Below are 21,036 nucleotides of genomic sequence, written 5' to 3'. Positions count from 1 at the left end.
GAAACCCGAGGGATCCACTTACTATGAGGCAGCAGTTACTCTGGACTGCATCTGGCCTCTGTTCAGCGGTTTCGTTTTCAGAAGCTGTAGGGGACAGCGCTTTTATGCACGCATAAAAAGATGGACACGGCCAGATTACAGGTCAGACGGCGTCCACAGTGCCTCCATCTGCCTAATTATAGGGAAACTTCCTCCAAGGGTTCCGTCTGAATCACGTATTTAACAGATTTACACGCAAACTCCAGTGTAAGCGCTCAGCGTAGCATGCAGGATTAATGTCAGCAAAGCTTTACAACGATCCTTGGGGGGCAAAATAAACAGCAGGTGAAGAATTGGTTTTATTTTTTACGCCGTTCCTTGTACGGTATAAGTGATTTGATTACTTTATTCTTTGGGTCAGGTGCGATTACAGCGATACCAGATTTATACATTTTTTGTGTGTTTGGCTGCTGTCACACACTAAAAGACACTTTTGCATCGCCATATTTCAAAATCTGTATTTTTTCCATATTTTGTCCAACAGTCAGTGTGAGGGGTTTTTTTTGTGGGACAAGTTGATGTTTTTACTGGTACAATTTTTTGTTGCATAACTTTTTTGATCACTTTATTCGGATTTTTGGAGGCCGAATGAACAAACACCAGCAATTCAGGAGTTATTTTCGAGTTTTTTTTTTTGTTTCTTTTTAATGCAGTTTTGCATGTGGTAAAATTGATAAGGCAGTTTAAGGCCTGTTTCACACGTCCTGATATTTCCAGTACCAGAGAGTGTCTGTGTGTAATACTTGTGCCACACGTATAGCAACTGTATACCGCATCAGTACCACACGTACCGGCGCCAGGGAAGCAGCGGTACAGTTAGCGCTGTTCCCCGGCGCCGGGAGCTAAACACTGGCTTCCTATGCACGCTCCATCTGGGTGCATGTTTAATACTACACAGTCACCTCTTCATGAATTGCTAGATGTGTGAGTAGCTGCGTCCATCAGTATTTTGCACGTGTGCTGCCCCCGCCTTTATCATGGGGGTCTGCTGCATCCTGCTACTGCATGTGTTATCTGACTTGGTGTTGGTAAGGCTGCTTCTTTTTCTGTGAAGTTTTTTTGAAGTCGTCCTTTTTCTATGAGCCACTTAAGTACACAAGTTTGGTATTTCTGTAAAAACAAAACTGGAAAAACAATTGCAGAAAAACTTGTTGTGAAATTACACAGCCCTTGGAATTTTGTTCCTGTTTTCAGTATATTGCATGGTAAAATAAATGAAGTCATTAAACTAAAAAAGCGGAAAAAAAAGGCCTCATGCAGGTGTGTTAACGGAAAAATGAAAAAGTTATGGCTCTTGGAATAATGGAAGGAAATAAAAAGCACAATAACAGAAAATGTATCGATCGGGAAAGGGTTTCGCGGACTGTTCCGAATGGCTTGCTCAGTGAGCACGCATGGATTTGGCTGAAATAAGCATCAAACATCCAGATTAATCAATGTTTTATTCGTATAAAAAAGGAACAGTGGAAAAATAAATGTTTGTTAGAAAATATCCTGAACCACATACAAAATGGCCACATTTCCAGGCAGGAGAACCCTACAATTACCTGGTCTCGTCAGGATAATTCAGCAAATACATTTTGCTGGAAAGAGTAAAAAGGAAAGCACTTGTTATTCAACCATTAGCTCCACACTGAGGATGGAATGTACATTTGGGAAAGGCCAGAGAATCACATATCCACTGAAGTCTTTAGTACGGCACTGCACACAATCCGTGGTCCAACCGGTCAGGCTTTTCCAGCAGCAGCAGTTAGTGTTGGAATGAATTTGGACAGAGGTGCACATCCCCTCAAAACACAGGAGACCGTCTGCTGTGTCATCACAAGGATAGGGCTGGTTTGTGGTTAGGGATTCAAGACTCGCAGCTTTATCCATTACCTGTCAATTAAAAAAAAAATGTGGGTTTTTTTTGTTTTTTTACAAAATACACAAATCACTGACCCATGTGCCTCCCACAAGCGCTTACCTTCTTATACTTCTCGACTCAAATATTTTTTCTTCATCACTGTCCATTGATCCCAATTCCATGGTGTCATCATAGTCTGAGAGAAGCCCATACTTCTTCTTTTGAGGCTTCTTTTTCAGGCTGAAAAACAATAGTTATTTTTAAAACACAAATAATAAAAGAAGGCCATTTTCCAATTAGGAAATTGATATATAACACAACACATGATCTTTATTCTAGATCCACTAGTATCTTAAGGGAAATATCACCAGGTCTAAGTAATATGAGAGCAGCATAATGTAAGGACAGAGACCCTGATTCCAGTGATTTGTCACTTACTGAGCTGCTTGACGCAGTTTTGGTAACATATTTTTCTTTGCTGCAGATCTAGCAGTTCTATGAATGCTGAGCTCTGTATAACCTCGCCCACACCACTGTGACAGCTTTCTGTGTACACTGTGCATAGGCAGAAAACTGCCAAACAGCTGTGGGGGCATGGTTAAACAGAGCAGGAGGACTACAAGGCACAATTCAACTGGTCCTCCTGATAAGTTTTCAGCTGACAAAACACAATTTTTTGAAACTACAATAAACAGCCAAGAAAGTGACGCTTCACTCAAATCACGATCTCTGCCCCTACATCACGCTGCTCTTAAAAAATAAAAAAAATAAGCTTGATGTTAGTTGGTATAAATGCAGCCCAGGGTTCTTAGTAATACTGTTCTTGATTAAAAATAGCATAAAAGCCATCCCATCGTCGACAAGGTGACCCAGACCGGGACAGGTCCTACGCTGTCTGACATTAAAAACCTTACCATGCGTCAAGAGTTGACCTCAATGTGTGAATAAGGGCAGACAAAATGACTGCATCGCAAGAAGATGGGACCAAGAAGAGCGACACCAACCCTTGGGCCGGATCCCTCCCCGCAGGTGAGCACAATAAAAGTTATTTTTCTTCTCTTTCAGGTCGGGTTGAGGGCTTATATACAGCATTATGGAATGCTGTATGTCAGCCCTGAAAGGTGATGGCTGTAACTCATATTGGCCAAAACTGCTGACAGGTTCACGTTAAATCTCCTTGTGAAATCCTTTCTGATTTATAGAATGCTGTATATCAGCCCTGAAAGGTGATGGCCGTATATTATATCGACCAAAACTGATGACAGGTTCCCTTTTAGGAGATTATGGAGTTACCATACGTCCTAGCCACACACCGGTTACATTTTTCAAGATCTCTGGAAAGGGCCGAACGCCATGCAGGGTTCGAACCGTGATTGCACCCCATGTTGAGGAGATACACATAACAGCTAGAAGCCAGCTAGCGAAGCCCTGTTTGGTCACCAAGCAAATCAGGGGCACGACCACCGCTAAAGGGCAAGTGTGAAGTGCGAGGCTAAGCGCCAGATGTGGCACATCTCATAAATGCGCCTTTTCCGGGGCAGCTGAGAGCTGATGTTTTTAGTCTGGGAGGGGCCAATATCCATGGCCCCTTCCTAGGGTATTAATGTCACCCTGCAGCTGTCTGTTTAGTCTTTGCTAGTTAGATTTTATAGGGGGACCATATGTCAATTTTTTTCTGGGGTCCCCCTGTAAACTAGCCAGTACAGGCTAAGCAAGCAGCTGTGAGCTGATATTAATAGCTTGGGAACATTTATGGCTATTGGCTCCTTCCCAAAATATTAACATTAGCCCTCAACAGTCGGCATTCCCTCTGCTGGTTATGAAAATTACGTGGTAGCCCATGCAATGTTTTTTCATTTTTTTATTAAAATGTAACAGTTGCTTAGTATTGAGGGTGTCTGGCTGACACACTTTCATTACTAAACCTAGGGCTTGATGTCAATGACAGCTGCACCGCAATTATTTTTCCACACTTTTACCGACTTAAAGAAAAAATGCTTGTGTTTCCTATCATGAATTCGAATGCGCCATATTTGTGACGAATTAATGTTTGGCGATCGTTTTCTGAACATATTCGCTCATCTCTAATAACACCACATAGCTCATCAACAAGGTGTAAATTAACATATAGTATCACCCATTAGTCAGGAAAAAAAAAAAAGGCTACCTGCCAAGTAGTCTGGCACACGGAGGATATAAAGGAAGGCAGATAAAGATGTCCAATAAGCAATGTACATAGTACCTAAAACCTGCAGAAGAACTAGCAGAAGGAACACCCCCAGGTAAAATCTCACCTATGCCATCAGGAGAGATTCAGGACACCATCATACAGATAAGATGGTCAGCCGAGCCCAATATAACCAGCAGGTTTGGCTGACAATCTAATGTGTATTATAAGGGGGCTTTGTAATATTTTAGATAGACATGTTTCAACAACTCATTTGATTGATTGTGTTGTTGAAAATTTGTAACCAGAAATTTAGTTTAATGGTGCAAACACCTTCAATAGATTATGGCCGATAGCTCATTTGGATGACCGCTACTTCTTCCCAACTGCCCTAGACAAAGGTATACTTGCTAGCTTGTTTGTTTTTTTAATAGGGGGAAGGGAATAAACCACTGCCTGGCCCCTCTTCTGTAGGAGTATAGTACTGTGTATGTTGGAACCCAAATATCTGAGTCTCCATTTTCCTGACAACTGCAGTTTGGAGACCGTCAGGGAACCCATATACATAGCTGACAGTGGGTGTTGAAATGTCCAATGTGCATGGGTACTTATAAGGCAATACCTTTTCCAAAGGAGTGATATAGGCACCAGACAAATGTTCTCTGAAAGACACATTTTCAACTTAAATACATATATTTGGGGCTAAACATTATTATTGCAATCAGAGGTCATTAAAAATGTTGCACTGTTTAGCCTTTACATCCCCACACATTGTGATGATTCTACTGTATTTCCCAAGGGGCAGATAGCTGGTCACACGCCGACTAGACTCCTGCACATCTCTCAATTCTCTTCTATTGAGAGAAGCTACACTAGTCTAGTTGTGACCACAGTTATGCAACTCACATACATGCAGTTACACATCCGCCCACCAGCATGGGAAAAAGAGGGGAATTGTGACAGTGTGCCCTCACAATTCACCAGTCTCCGAGTGACTACAGAATTTTCAGTTCGGCCCAGACAACCCCTTTAAACATATCTTTTTTTACAATGGGAATAAAAACTGACATATGGTGTATAAGCAACAAGCATTTCTTACCTACAAGTCCTGATTACAAAGTAGAGTACGGCCAACACACTAATTCCGATCAGCACATAGAAGGCTCGCTGCATCATTTCAATGTTTCCCCAGAAGGATAACTGGGTAGCTTTTGTGATCTGAGTAGGTTTTGTGATTGAAGAATTTGTGGTAACTGTTGAAGTAGGGACTGTAGAGCTACCATTTCCTTCATCACTCCAAACCACAGGCACCATAAATATCAGTAAACACGAGATGCACCACACCTGCAAGAACAAAGGAAGATAGAAGTAGTACAAATATTATCTAGCCCTTCTTATCACACTAGTCATTTCCTTTTGACATGCTATATAACCCTGCTTACAACTATTAGGCCAGATTCACAGATCCTTGTTTTGCAGTCCTAGATCTCCTGACCCAAACTCAATAGCCTCATAGGCAACAGTCTGTGAAACATAGAAGTGTGAAGCCGACCTTAGGGGAACTGGAAAGAGGGGAATAAAATGCTGCTGCTAAACACTTCTCGATAAGTATACACATGGACAAATATTGGTTCTCTCCAAGTCAACGTCGGGCAAATAATGCTCTGGCATCTTAATTATCTAGAAGCCTCCTAATAAGCCACTGAGGGGAGGGGAAACACGTAGAGGCAAGACGGCATATGAAATCAACATTAAAGTTCCTATATACTCGAGTATAAGCTGAGAATTTCAGCCCATTTTTTTAGGCTGAAATTGCCCCTCTCGGCTTATACTCGAGTCATTCCCAGGGGTCGGCAGGGGAGGGGGAGCGGCAGCTGTGTAATAATACTCACCTGCTCCTGGCGCGGTCCTTGCACGTCCCTAGTTCCCGAGCGCCGGCAGCTTCTTCCAGCGTTGAGCGGTCACATGGTACCGCTCATTACAGTAATGAACATGGACCCCACTCCACTGCCATAGGGATGGAGCCGCATATTAAATACTGTAATGAGCGTTACCATGTGACCGCTTACTACAGGAAGAAGCTGCAGCGCCCGGAGAACAGACAGGCAGGGACCGCACCAGGAGCAGGTGAGTATGGCGGGGGCAGTGCGCAATATTCACCTGTTCCCCATTCCACCACCAGTGCCGCTGTGTCTTCCCCGTCCTCTGCAGTGACGCTCAGGTCAGAGGGCGCGATGACGCGATTAGTGTGCGCGCCACCCTCTGCCTGAACAGTCAGTGCAGAGGACGCTGAAGACACAGCGGCGGCCATCGGTGGAACGGGGAGCAGGTGAATATAGCAAGTGCTGGGGCCTGAGAGGTGAGTATGTCTTTTTTTTTTAATCGCAGCAACAGCATATGGGGCAAATATCCGTATGGGGCAAATGTCTGTATGGAGCATCTTATGGTGCCATGTGCTGCATTATATGGGGCAAATATCTGTACGGAGCATCTTATGGGGCAAATATCTGTATGGGGCCATGTGCAGCATTATATGGGGCAAATATCTGTATGGAGCATCTTATGGGGCCATGTGCTGCATTATATGGGGCAAATATCTGTATGGAGCATCTTATGGGGTCACGTGCTGCATTATATGGGGCAAATATCTGTATGGGGCCATGTGCAGCATTATATGGGGCAAATATCTGTATGGAGCCATGTGCAGCATTATATGGGGCAAATATATGTATGGAGCATCTTATGCGGCATGGGCAGCATTATATGGGGCAAATATCTGTATGGAGCATCTTATGGGGTCAACGTGCTGCATTATATGGGGCAAATATCTGTATGGGGCCATGTGCAGCATTATATGGGGCAAATATCTCTCTGGAGAATCCTATGGAGCCATGTGCAGCATTATATGGGGCAAATATCTGTATAGAGAATATTATGGGGCCGTAATCAGCATTTGTGGAGCATTATATGGGGCAAATGTCTGTATGGAGCATCTTATGGGGCCATAATCAACATTTGTGCAGCATTGTATGGGGCATATTTTAATATGGAGCATCTTATGGGGCCCATCATGAACTATATGGAGCATTATATGGGGCTCCTGATTCAATCAATATGGATATTCAAAAACACAACCTACTGATTTCTCAATTAATTTTACTTTTATTGGTATCTATTTTTATTTTTGAAATTTACCAGTAGCTGCTGCATTTTCCACCCTAGGCTTATACTCGAGTCATTAAGTTTTCCCAGTTTTTTGTGGCAAAATTAGGGGAGTCGGCTTATACTCGAGCATATACGGTAAGTGACAATATGCTGCATAAGGTAATGTATCTTGGGTGTGTAGCCAGTTATGCCCAATTATGGATTCATATTATAATATATTGGATAGAAGGCATGACCCATTATTGGTTCGGATTTTAGAAAATAGTTGGGATAGTCTGCCATTGTTATTTACTGTCCATGGTCATATAGAGGATCAGAGAGGATTTGCGTTTGAACTTGAAAGGAATAAGTCCAGCGATGCAAGTCCATAAAATCCATTTTCTTTTAATCCATAGCTTCAAATAACATTAAAACAATTAAGTCATAGTCCAGACATTAAAATCATACGCGTTTCAACGCAAAAACGTGCGTCTTAATCATTGGCAACGATCTAATGGTAGACTGAACATTTTAAACTAATTCACAGTTCAAATTTTCTTTTGTATATTGAGTGATTTGCATTTGACACCATTTTTTTTTTTAGACTTAACCCTTGTATTATTGATGTCCCTGGAAAGGATAGGGTTAGCGAGGGTGAGTCTACATTGAGTGGGGGTGCCACCCTCCGAGATAAAGTAGGGAAGATAATAGTGAAAAAAATAGGGAGGGTGTGAAGGAAATGTATATTTGCAAGGGAAACTGTAATATCAGTAACATAACTAGTTAAGGCTGCATCCACATACTGTCTCTACCAAAAGAAGATAACATCTGCCTTCCGTTATTGCAGAAACTCTCCTGGGAAAATCTGAGAAGTGTCAAACATGGCAGCTTTTTTTTTTTTATTAGCAAGTTATTTGTGCATAATAGTGTGAAATAGGGATATAGGTAGCGGCCGCACCTTTCCCATAGCTCAAATGAACACTATATCGGGGATATTAGACAGATAATGTAATTGATCAGATGGTCTCCTAATACTGAGTTGTATCCCAAATAAGCCGGTGGTTAACACACGCTAACTCTGTTTTTAACTGCCCTATTAGTTCAATAAAAGTTATATTTCTCTAGTCACCTTCCACGACAGCCACTTCGGAGGTTGTCTTCCCCACCCTAATAGGGGATAGGAACACAGAGGTTAAATACCCCTCCCCTTCCTGCAACCACCAGTGTTTTCCTGTCCCCTATGGGGCATGAAGAGGATCTGAAGAGGCTGCCGTGGCCGACGACTGGAGCTCCATACACACTACCTTTTCAAGTTGGGCAGCCGAGGTCGGGGACTTGCCTCTCCTCCTACGGTGCTGCTCCCGTCTCCTTGCCTTCGGCGAGACCCGGGACCTTCCCGCCTCTCCTGTGCCCCCTCCGGGGGTAAAGCGGGGCGGTGACGTGCATGCCGGTGGGCCTACGTTAGCCCCCCGGTTTCCTCCTCCTTTGCCGCGGCCGGTGCGGTCATCGGTCGGGCACGCTGGGAAGGGGTGGCGCGCGTCTCGGCGCTCTGACGCGTCACTTCCGGTGAGACGCGCGTCACTTCCGGTCTCTTCCTGTGCGTTCCACGTGGACCGTGCGCGCACAGACGCTGGTTTCTTCAGCGGTCAGATACCGGGGCGTTCCGGAAAGGATTCCCCCCAATTGGGCCAGGTTGGAGGAGGAGCACAGATGACGCTGGCCCTCGATCCCCTTTAAAGATCCGGGTGGGTAAGACCTGTCTGACGCTGACTGTGAATGGACATGGTCGGTGACAAACCCCCTTGCTCTGCATCTGCAGAACCAAGCGTACCCCCCCTACTGTAAGTAACAGGTGTTGGCCCCGGCTATCTCATATTCATTTTTACAAACAGCTTAGTGAATCCCTCCCTTTTTCTCGCCTATAGGGAGAAAAAGGTCTCTGACCCTAGAAGAACAAGCCGCAAATGTAAATGTGTGCAGCCAGACTCCCATCTACATATGGGAAAAAGCTCTGCCAGTCTTGTACAGATGAGGTCCTATGAACTGAGCAGCCCTCTCTGCTGGATAGCATAAGATCCCTCATTAAACAAGAGGTCCAGTCTTCCATGGCTATCTTCTCCCAGATCCCGGTTCCTCAGCCACCTCCTCCTAAGAAGAGGAAACCGGCCCGAGTAGAGTCCGACTCAGACTCTGGGGAGGTTCAATCCTCGGGTTCAGGGGACGTTTGGGAGAATGAGGGCTCCACTTCCACCACCACCCCTAAATCAGAGAACAAGAAGTATTACTTTAATTCTGAGGATATGGGTGACCTAGTCAGTATAGTAAGAGGCACCATGGGGGTGGAGGATGAGGAAATTAAACTTACGGTACAGGACGAGATGTTCGAGGGTCTAAAACCCAAAGATCAAAAAGGGTTTCCTGTACATAAAAATATACAGAATCTAATTCTACATGAATGGGGTCTCCCTGAAAAAGGTCTCAGTATCTCCTCAGAACTAAAAAAAAAACATTTTCCCTTGGACGGAGATAACTCCTTATGGGAGACCCCAAAAGTGGATGTACAAGTGTCCAGGGTAACTAAAAAAAACAGCCCTTCCCTTTGAAGACTCTTCCCAGCTCAAGGATCCAATGGATCGTAAGATAGAGAGCCTGTTAAAGTCCTGGGACACCTCCACAAACTTACTAAAGACTAACATAGCCTCCACATGAGTAGCCAGATCTTTGTTCATCTGGTTACGCAAACTTGAGGATCATTTGGCACAGGGCACCCCAAGGGAGATTTTAGACTCCCTACCCCTGCTACAAAAAGCAACAGGGCTCCTAGCCGACGCCTCTGCGGAGTCTGTCCGAGTAGCCGCAAAAGCTGCCGTCCTCTCCAACTCATCTAGGAGAGCACTCTGGCTAAAATCCTGGGGGGGGGGGCGACTTCATCTCCAAGTCCAAGCTGTGCAGCATCCCATTCCAGGGCCATCAGGTATTTGGTCCCGTTCTGGATGATATCTTGGATAAGGCAGCGGACAAGAAGAAATCTCTCCCTGAACAAAGAAATCCAAAGAGATGCTTTTTTTCATCCCCCAGTGATTAATCTTCACAGAGGGATTATAAGGGAAAAGGCAAAACAGGGAGATGGAGTTATCCCAAAGGAGGCAAGGGAAGAAACATCCTTGTCCCTCAGACTCAACAGACCCCAGATAAACAGTGACGGTGCTCCGGTCGGGGGTCGACTCACTCTTTTTCACCCAGTGGCAGTCCATCTCCACAAATCAGTGGGTCCTTCCTACATATACGAGATGGACTAAAAATAGAGTTTAAGAGACCTTCCCCACAACGGTTGAGGATAACCTCCCTACAAACCCCACTCCTCCAAAACTCCCTGTTAAAAGATCTACAAAACCTACTCCAATCAAACGTGATCTTGCAAGTGCCAAAACGAGAGGAAGGACGAGGCCACTAGTCTCGTCTCTTTCTGGTAACAAAACCGTCGGGGAAGAACAGGATAATCATAAACCTGAAACCATTAAACGAATCTGTTCGCTACAGAAGATTCAAAATGGAAACAATCAGGTCGGTGATCCCCCTCATCGGACAAAATTGGGTAATGGCGACAGTGGATCTGAGAGATGCGTACTACCATGTACCATTCCATCCAGATCACAGGAAATTCCACAAATTCGCAGTCTCTCAAGGGCAGCAAATCAAACATTTCCAATTCAACGTCCTACCCTTCGGCATCTCTTTGGCTCCACGAGTCTTTACAAAAATTATGGCGGAAGTAATGATCTTCGTCCGTCGCCAGGGAATATGCATTGTCCCATATTTGGACGACTTTCTCATCATGGCCCCATCTACCCCCCATCTGGAGACCGACGTAGCGAAGACCCTGGAGATACTAAAGTCCCTGGGCTGGATCCCGAATCTAGAAAAATCAGATTCATCCCTCCACAAAGAGAAAGTTTCTAGGGGTTCTCCTGGACTTGGAAGAAAGGATATCATTTCTTCCCAGGGACCGTCAGATCGATCTACTCCGCAGAATAACCAGATTCAGAGACCAGCGATCACCGACCCTCAGGGAATCAATGTCTATTTTAGGATCCCTGACCACAAGCATCCAAACAGTCTCCTGGGCTCAGGCTCACACGTGAAACCTATGTGCTTCTACATTCCAGAGAACGATAGATTCCATTAACTCAAAGAATTTTTCTCCCTGGTCACGTAAAATCAGCCCTGAGGTGGTGGTTAGATTACCAAAATCTTCAGAAGGGGGTCAGCTGGAATCAGCTCCCCCTGAAGACACTCCGCACAGATGCCAGCAGGCGAGGCTGGGGTGCAGTGGTAGAGGGTTACCACTTTCAAGGACGATGGACATCAAGCATCAGCAGCAGTTCCTCAAACCGAAGAGAACTGAAAGCTGTGGAAGAAGCCCTAAAAGCATCAGCTGCCCTGATCCAAAATCACCATGTTTGTATCTACTCGGACAACATGACCACAGTGTCCTACCTACGACACCAGGCAGGAACGAAGTATAACGGTCTGAAAGAAATAGCAGCAAGAATTTTTTTATGGGCAGAGAAAAACCTTCTGTCAGTCACAGCAGTATATCTAAGAGGGGTAGACAATACTCAGGCGGACTTCCTCAGCCGGAAAGACATACACCCAGGAGACTGGTGTCTAAACCAGACAGTGTTCATGTCCCTAACCTCGAGATGGGGACCTCCAGAGGTAGACCTGTTTGCCAACAGACAAAATGCGAAGGCGGAGACATTCTTCTCCCTCTATCGCACGGACGGAGCGCAGGGAATAGATGCATTCTCACAACCGTGGAGGTTCAACCTCGCATATGCTTTTCCACCCATCCCCATGCTGGCAAAAACACTACAAAACATCAGAACAGACCGGGTCACCACGATCCTAATCGCTCCACTGTGGCCTGGGAGGAGCTGGTACAGTGCCCTACTAGACATGACTCTAGAAGGTCCCTGCCTTCTACCTCAAAAAGTCGACCTCCTTCACCAAGGTCCCTTACTGCATCCAGACCTACACAAACTGAACTTGGCAGCATGGTTACTGAAGCCAGAATTTTAAAAGCCAAAGGACTCTCGGATAAAGTAATCCAAACTCTCTAAAAAAGCAGAAAGCCAGTAACCAATGCCATCTATGCCAAGGTCTGGAAAAGGTTTACGTCCTGGTGCTCCCCTGAAACCCCAGACCCCTTCCATCCCAATATAGCACAGGTCTTAGACTTTTTACAAAAAGGTTTAGAGTTGGGCCTTACCCCTAGCGCACTTAAAGTGCAAGTATCCGCCCTTAGCACCTTTTTTAATCTAGACTTAGCCGGCCACTGCTGAATCAAGCGCTTTATGACATCAGCATCCAGGATTCGTCCTAGACTCCGTAGTAAGGTGTCGCCTTTGGACCTTAATATCGTTCTTAACGGTCTAACCCAAAATCCGTTTGAACCCCTGGAATCTATGACCATAAAAAACAACCCATAAAACGGTTTTCTAAGTCGCAATCACCACGGCTAGGCGTATAGGAGAGATGCAGGCCCTGTCCATACAGGAACCCTACCTGATGTTCACTACACATAGCATTATACGGAGACTAGATCAGTCCTTTCTACCTAAAGTAGTCTCAGACTTCCATAGGGATCAGGACATTATACTGCCCTCATTCTGCCCAAACCCCTCCAACCCTAAGGAAGAGACCTTCCACACCCTTGATGTCCGCAGGGTGGTTCTATCTTACCTACGACAGACTGAAGCCTGGCGAATTGATCAAAATGTATTCATTCAGTTCTCAGGACGGAACAAAGGCAAGAAGGCGGCAAAGAACACGATCGCGAATTGGATCAAACAGTCTATTTGCCTCGCTTATTCATCACAGAAACTAGATTCACCTGCTTCACTGAAATCACATTCTACCCGGGCGATGGCAACATTATGGGCAGAGAGGGGGAATGCTTCATCAGAGAAGATATGCAGAGCCGCCACCTGGTCGTCCGTCCACACGTTCACCAAACATTACCGGCTAAATTTCAATAGGGATTTAACATTTGGCAGACGTGTTCTGCAGGCTGTGATCCCTCCCTAGAGAAATTAGCTGTTAGTACTACACCGAAGTGGCTGTCGTGGAAGGTGACTAGAGAAAATAGAATTAGGCTTACCGGTAATTCGGTTTCTAGAAACCTTCCACGACAGCACTAATTTCCCTCCCTATCTGATTACTTATTTACTGATTGATTCCTGCACTTTTGTGGTAGTTAAACATGCTACTGTGTCCAGGAAAACACTGGTGGTTGCAGGAAGGGGAGGGTATTTAACCTCTTTGTGTTCCTGTCCCCTATTAGGGCGGGGAAGACAACCATTGAAGTGGGTGTCGTGGAAGGATCCTGGAAACAGAATTACCGGTAAGCCTAATTCTATTTTTAGTATAGTCTTTAGTAAGGGATTTGTGGCCTTTTGGCAAATTGTAACTCATGAATTTACCCTACGCTGATTATCGAACAGCAATGTTTTGTGTATTAAACATGGCAGCTCGGCTCCTACCATTAGCTTTAAAAAGATATCAGATGCTTTGAAACTAGGAAAGAATATTCCCTATTGCCTGTATAGAGAGAAGGGGGGAGGCGACATTGGATATTTGAAATGCCACAACTTAGCCATTCGTCCATTCACAAGCATTAACATTTAATTGGACCAATCCAGGTCATCCTGGAAATATGAGTAAATTCAGGACTATAAAAAGCTGTTGTTCACATGTGAGGGCTGCCTAAGAAGCTGATATGATCCACAATTCACTTCCCCTTCCCTCTAGGAAAACAGAAGGTAACTGTAGACAGAAACGTTTTAGATATTTCTGCTATTTCACCCTTCTCATTTTATAACTTTTTACATCTTTTGTTGTATTAACTGTATATTTTTATATTAAAGCTTAAAAGCTTAAAAACTTTAATAAATTTGATAGCCTTGCATGCTCTAATAGAATCCATAGCTTTCAGAGACATTGTGTGACCTTTTGATTGACTAACATTTTGGGGACTCCTCAGCGCATCGGGGTGTGATCTATGCTCACCTAGAACAGAGCTTGAGTGTTGGATTGCGTGAGAGGAGATAACCCTTGCAGGCACACTCCACGTCACATTCAAGTGTGTACGAAGGGTGTCCCTCCTTTTAGGATATCTGCATTTATTATACCTAAATTTAAATAATTCAAGTTTGGAGTTGTTGGTTGTTTTTCAATTATTTAATATTTAGTTTTAAGGGTAAAATTTGTGTGTGATATTTATACATACTCCGATAAGATGCACCTTTTTTGTAAAACCATTCCTCAAGGAAAAACTGCTTCAGTTAGATGGATCTCTCTGGTGAACAGCAATCTTCAATTCTGACCACAGATTCTCACTTGGATTAAGGTCTGGGCTTTGACTAGCCCACTCCAGATCATTTACATGTTTACCCTTAACTAGTAGAGTTGCTTTAGCAGTATGATTTGGGTGATTGTCTTGTTGGAAGGTGAACATCCGTCACAATCTCAAATCACTGACAGACAAGCAGGTTTTGCTCAAGAATACACGTGCATTTTGCACCATCCATCTTCCCCTTGATTCGGACCATTTTCCCTGTGACTGCAGCGGAATAACATCCACCCAGCATGATGCTGCCCCCATGGTTTACTGTGGGTGTGGTGTTCTTGGCTGTGCTGGTTTGGGCCAGACACAGCGTTTATCTTGGTTGCCAAAAAGTTCAATTTTTGTTCTCATCTAACCACAGAACCTTCCTCCACACATTTGGGGTGTCTCCCACATCTTTTGGTGAACTCAAAACTAACCTTACAATTTTTGCAAGTAAATGCTTTTCTCTGCCCATTCTTCCATAAAGGCCACCTCTATGGAGTGTACGGCTTATTGTGGTTGTATGGATAGATACTCCAGCCTATGATTGGGAACTCTATAGCTCCTTCAGGGTTACCTTTGGTCTCTGAGCTTCCTCTCAGATTAATGCCCTCCTTGCCCTGGCTGAGAGTTTTGGTGGGTGGCCCTCACTTGGCAGGTTTGTTGTGATACCATGTTCTTTCAATTTGAGGATAATGAATTTAAACCCTTAGTGACCGCCAATACACTTTTTAACGGTGGCAGTTAAGGGGCCTTATTCCTCAGCGCCGCTGTCTAACGGTGGTGAGAAATAAGGGCAAAGCACCCCCCAGAGTTGGAAAATCTCTGGGGTCTTGGCTGCTGGGGCTAGCAGAGTCCCCGGAGAACATGATTCAGGTCAGTTTTTACCATCGCTAGGCTCGTCATCGCCGTCATTCACCAAATAACGGCGATCGCAAAAAAAAAAAGTCTGATTTCCCATCCATTTCCCTCTGGTCTGATATGATCTAGCATACCAGAGGACAGAAAAATTGGGTCCCCCCGATACCTCCGTCATCCCCGGACCCTCCTAATCTGCCCCCCAGTCCTCTGCTTCATCTGCCTGGAAGAAAATGGCAGGCGCATGCACAGTGTGCCTGCCGAGATCTGCCGGCCGGTACCCGGCAAGAATAGGAGATTTTTCCTATTGGTTCATTTTGATCACTGTCATAGGGCTTGGTCATCAAGTACAAAATTGGCTCTGTCACTAAGGGGTTAAGCGAGGCTGCGCCCAGAGGAGACATGCGGCCATCCAGTGAACCTGATCTCCATACAACACTTGTATTAAGCGAGGCCAAGCTCATTGGCCGGGAATGTGTGTTACTCATACATACTCTCCGGTCCGGGGGTTAGAAACCGTTGAATCCCCGCAGCACACAGTGCAGGCGTTACACAGTGTGACTGCAGACTTATCGATTTGGACACGACAACCTTTTTAAGGAGAAAGCTCAAAAGACAACAGGCATGATTTAAGTTCAACAATGTTTAGTAGTCAATACAAGGATAACCAATGTTTGGCCGCTTTTGTCAGGGTGCTAGGTGCTTTCAACCCCTGCTTTATAGGGCCACATGAGGAACAGCTTCAAAGACAAATACCGGAATTGAATTGTCAAGATTGGACATCTGAAGCACGGTAAGCGACCTACTGTTATATTTTGGTATCTTAATATTATATATACAGTACTTTGGTTATTTTTGTGATTGTATGGCGATTTTTTATTCTAGATTGTCGCATTCTATTTTACATGCACTTCTAGGTATAAATATTAAAGCTATATCCTTTTGGCAGCAGTTTATCTTCTTTGGAAACAAAATGGAGCATCTTGAAGTTCAGTTTAGGCTACTTTCACACTAGCGTCGTTTTGCCTACGTCACAATGCGTCGTTTAGGAGAAAAAACGCATCCTGCAAAGTTGTCTGCAGGATGCGTTTTTTCTCAATAGACTTACATTAGCGATGCATTGTGACGGATTGCCACACCGTCGTGCGGCAGATGCGACGTGTTGTGGCGGACCGTCGGCACAAAAAACGTTCCATGTAACTTTTTTTGTGCAACGTGTCCGCCATTTTCGACAGTGCATGCGCTGCCGAAACTCCGCCCCCTCCTCCCCGGACATTACAATGGGGCAGCGGATGCGTTGAAAAACTGCATCCGCTGCCCCCGTTGTGCTTTTATTTCACAGTATGCGTCGGTACGTCGGGCCGACGCATGGCGACGCTAGTGTGAAAGTAGCCTGTGTCTTAAGGTGCCCAGGCAACAATCCTGCCAAATGCATTAGCCACGTTTTCTCTTGGCGGCAGTATGTGCAGTCCATGCCTTCTTCTACAGTTATGTTACATTACTGACTGTCAATCATGTCTGCCAGGCTCTCAAGGTGTCAGGCAAAGGCAACCATACCCCAGACAGCCGCCCTACCTGACTCCACTAAATAGGAAACCAGTCAGTTTATGGAGCTTGTATTCAGTGAATGGAGAATGTGGCAGCTGTATTCTGGCATTACAAGTAGCAAAACATGCCAAGATTTAGCGTACTGACCTCCATAATTCTGATGATTTTTCCTATGGGGGTTCTTCACAGTTCTCTTCACTATCTGCTATAAAAAAAAAAAAGTTATAATTACAAAAAGGTGCTAACACTTTACAATACAGAACGGGTTATAGGTCGGTAATTCAGCAGAAAGTGGTTGACTACGTGGATGTAACCGCTCCTAAAGCCTACGGTACTCGGGGCTGCCCTGCAGAAATAACAGCACTCCAACACCGATACCAGGCCGCTTTCCAGGGCTCCTCCATATTAACCCCTTAACGACCAGAGCCACAACTATTTTAATTATTTGGTCAATATGGCCATGTGAGGGCTTATTTTTTGGGGGGACGAGTTGTACTTTTGAACGACACCATTGGTTTTAACATATTGTGTACTGGAAAACGGGGAGAAAAAAAAAATTCCAAGCGCAGTGAAATTGCAAAAAAAAAAAGTGCAATTCCGCAACGGTTTTTATTTTTGTTTTTTAAACCATGTTCACCAAATGCTAAAACTGACCTGTCATTATGATTCTCCAGGTGATTACGAGGTCATAGACACCAAACATGTCTAGGTTCTGTTTTATTTAAGTGGTAAAAAAAAAAAATCCAAACTTTGGGGGAAAAAAAAAAAAAGGTCATTTTGCGATAAGGGGTGAAAGGGGGTGTGATTTTATATTGCATATTTTTATAAACTTTTTTTTTTTACTTTTGGCATGCTTCAATAGTCTCCATGGGAGGTTAGAAGCTTCCATAACCCGATCAGCTCTGCTACATAAAGCAATGATCAGATCACCTGTATGTAACAGAAATGCTCACTTGCTATGAGCACCAACCACAGGCGGTGCTCATAATAATCCGGTGGTGACAACCATACAGGTCTGCAGGAGACCTCTGGTTGTCATGCCAACCAATCGGTGACCTGCGATCACGTGACCGATTCCACCTGCGGCTGTTCAAAACAGCTGACATGTGCCAGGAAAAGCTGTGGCCTCACCGCCGGAGCCCACATCAAAGGGAGGGAGTCCGACATCGTCGTACATTTACGCCCGATGTCGGAAAGGGGTTAATAGGTCTGTATCAGATGCCACACACCCACAATGCACTGGTGATATAGCTAGCGTGCTGGGGTACTATCAAGGATGGCTCAGTTACAGTGCTGTGAAAAAGTGTTTACCCCGTCCTGATTTCCTAACATTCCTTAAATGTTTCAGATCACCAAACAAATTGAAATATTAACCAAAGATACCACAAAATGCAGTTTTGAAATAGAGGTTTTTATTATTAAGGGAAAAAGAAATCCAAACCTACAGGGCCCTGTGTGAAAGAGTGATTGGCTCTCCCCAACCTTAAAACATAAATTTACTGTGGTTTACCAAATCTTTGTCGGTGTGTGTTACGGATAGCACACGTTTGTAGAATACGCCTGTCGGACGAGCCCTTAGGTCGCCATCACTCCTGAGCCCAGTGATCGGCTGCAGCGGTCACACACACTGTAGTACGGGGGCAGGAAGTGCCAGCCCAGACATTATCACACAGCACAGGTCTATGGCAGGAAATCAGTAAGTGTACCTAGCTGCCCCTGATGCACTAGGATGATGGGAGCCCTCAGCATGGCGTCCTGCAGCCGGGCCACACGTGCCCGGCAGTGCAGGCGCGCGTCTCCCATAGCCGCCATCACCGCTACTCACCAGCTAGCCGGCCGCCGTAGTGATCACCAGCACCAGATGTCGCCACTTCCTGCAACGGCCCCTCCCCACGGCCACACGCACGGGACACGTCACTAGCAAAGTCACGTGATGTCGACACTCGGTCACCCACGTTGTGTGATGTGACGGAACAGCTTCGGCCGGAGGCGGGCAGTCAGCCGTGATGAGAGCATGCGCAGTACGAGATCAACGCCCCACAAGAAGTGCTGGCAGTCTCCGGGGTTGTTTTCTTCTCGGTGTGGCGTCATGCTGGGGGGCCGTCAGTACCAAACCCCCTTTTTAGGGCATGTGATTTCTGTAGCCTCCATTCTCAGCACCTAGTAATCCACAAATGGACATAGGAAGGAGGGTTTACACCAGTTCCAATTGCTCAAAAAATGCATCTCTTCTATCTTGTGCAGGGCTAAGATATTATTCAAAAAGTGGGTGACAGCACCGACTGACTGACCAAACCAAGCACAGGCGCTCAGTGCGTTCTGGTGGGGCCGAACAGGTGGCGCCCTCTCATCTGCGAGTTCTCATGAATCTGTGCATGTAATGTGTTATTATATTCCCCTACCGCCGCTCTGCGCCTCTTCTCCGTGACGTCACCGCTCTGCAGACTGTCCGGGCCACGCTGCGCTCTGCGCCTCTTCTCCGTGACGTCACCGCTCTGCAGACTGTCCGGGCCACGCTGCGCTCTGCGCCTCTTCTCCGTGACGTCACCGCTCTGCAGACTGTCCGGGCCACGCTGCGCTCTGCGCCTCTTCTCCGTGACGTCACCGCTCTGCAGACTGTCCGGGCCACGCTGCGCTCTGCGCCTCTTCTCCGTGACGTCACCGCTCTGCAGACTGTCCGGGCCACGCTGCGCTCTGCGCCTCTTCTCCGTGACGTCACCGCTCTGCAGACTGTCCGGGCCACGCTGCGCTCTGCGCCTCTTCTCCGTGACGTCACCGCTCTACAGACTGTCCGGGCCACGCTGCGCTCTGCGCCTCTTCTCCGTGACGTCACCGCTCTACAGACTGTCCGGGCCACGCTGCACTCTGCGCCTCTTCTCCGTGACGTCACCGCTCTGCAGACTGTCCGGGCCACGCTGCGCTCTGCGCCTCTTCTCCGTGACGTCACCGCTCTGCAGACTGTCCGGGCCACGCTGCACTCTGCGCCTCTTCTCCGTGACGTCACCGCTCTGCAGACTGTCCGGGCCACGCTGCGCTCTGCGCCTCTTCTCCGTGACGTCACCGCTCTGCAGACTGTCCGGGCCACGCTGCACTCTGCGCCTCTTCTCCGTGACGTCACCGCTCTACAGACTGTCCGGGCCACGCTGCACTCTGCGCCTCTTCTCCGTGACGTCACCGCTCTGCAGACTGTCCGGGCCACGCTGCGCTCTGCGCCTCTTCTCCGTGACGTCACCGATCTGCAGACTGTCCGGGCCACGCTGCGCTCTGCGCCTCTTCTCCGTGACGTCACCGCTCTACAGACTGTCCGGGCCACGCTGCGCTCTGCGCCTCTTCTCCGTGACGTCACCGCTCTACAGACTGTCCGGGCCACGCTGCACTCTGCGCCTCTTCTCCGTGACGTCACCGCTCTGCAGACTGTCCGGGCCACGCTGCGCTCTGCGCCTTTTCTCCGCGACGTCACTACTCTGCAGACTGTCCGGGCCACGCTGCGCTCTGCGCCTCTTCTCCGTGACGTCACCGCTCTGCAGACTGTCTGGGCCACGCTGCGCTCTGCGCCTCTACTCCGCGACGTCACCGCTCTGCAGACTGTCCGGGCCACGCTGCGCTCTGCGCCTCTTCTCCGTGACGTCACCGCTCTACAGACTGTCCGGGCCACGCTGCACTCTGCCTGCGCCTCTTCTCCGTGACGTCACCGCTCTACAGACTGTCCGGGCCACGCTGCACTCTGCGCCTCTTCTCCGTGACGTCACCGCTCTACAGACTGTCCGGGCCACGCTGCGCTCTGCGCCTCTTCTCCGTGACGTCACCGCTCTGCAGACTGTCCGGGCCACGCTGCGCTCTGCGCCTCTTCTCCGTGACGTCACCGATCTGCAGACTGTCCGGGCCACGCTGCGCTCTGCGCCTCTTCTCCGTGACGTCACCGCTCTACAGACTGTCCGGGCCACGCTGCGCTCTGCGCCTCTTCTCCGTGACGTCACCGCTCTACAGACTGTCCGGGCCACGCTGCACTCTGCGCCTCTTCTCCGTGACGTCACCGCTCTGCAG

The 21,036-nt window shown here is 46.8% G+C and overlaps 1 protein-coding gene across 3 annotated transcripts; it reads right to left on the bottom strand.

Moving 5' to 3' along the window:
- Window positions 1-1,464: 1,464 nt before the first annotated feature.
- On the bottom strand, window positions 1,465-19,033 carry FAM174C (family with sequence similarity 174 member C). Of its 3 annotated transcripts, none has more exons than XM_077270933.1 (5): window positions 18,818-19,033; window positions 17,140-17,197; window positions 5,152-5,396; window positions 2,006-2,125; window positions 1,465-1,917 (listed from the first exon to the last, which is right to left on the bottom strand). In XM_077270933.1, exons 2-5 carry the CDS (start codon window positions 17,143-17,145, stop codon window positions 1,914-1,916), a joined length of 375 nt encoding a protein of 124 aa, XP_077127048.1. In that variant the 5' UTR covers window positions 17,146-17,197; window positions 18,818-19,033; the 3' UTR covers window positions 1,465-1,913. The 3 variants fall into 3 exon arrangements, with proteins under 3 accessions (XP_077127048.1, XP_077127057.1, XP_077127065.1); XM_077270942.1 differs by having other exon boundaries at window positions 17,140-17,194; window positions 18,818-18,915; XM_077270950.1 differs by lacking the exon at window positions 1,465-1,917 and having other exon boundaries at window positions 2,002-2,125; window positions 18,818-18,945.
- Window positions 19,034-21,036: the final 2,003 nt, after the last annotated feature.

The sequence above is a fragment of the Ranitomeya variabilis genome, chromosome 1, assembly GCF_051348905.1.
Source record: "Ranitomeya variabilis isolate aRanVar5 chromosome 1, aRanVar5.hap1, whole genome shotgun sequence".
Lineage (NCBI taxonomy): Eukaryota > Metazoa > Chordata > Amphibia > Anura > Dendrobatidae > Ranitomeya > Ranitomeya variabilis.
The sequence above is the reverse complement of the archived record's forward strand: the minus strand, read 5'-3'. Positions and strand labels throughout refer to the sequence as shown.

Coding starts and splice junctions, on each gene's coding strand:
- FAM174C (XM_077270933.1), bottom strand. Junction 2,126..5,151: donor TTTGTAATCAGGACTTGTAG/GTAAGAAATGCT, acceptor ATTGTTTTTCAG/CCTGAAAAAGAAGCCTCAAA.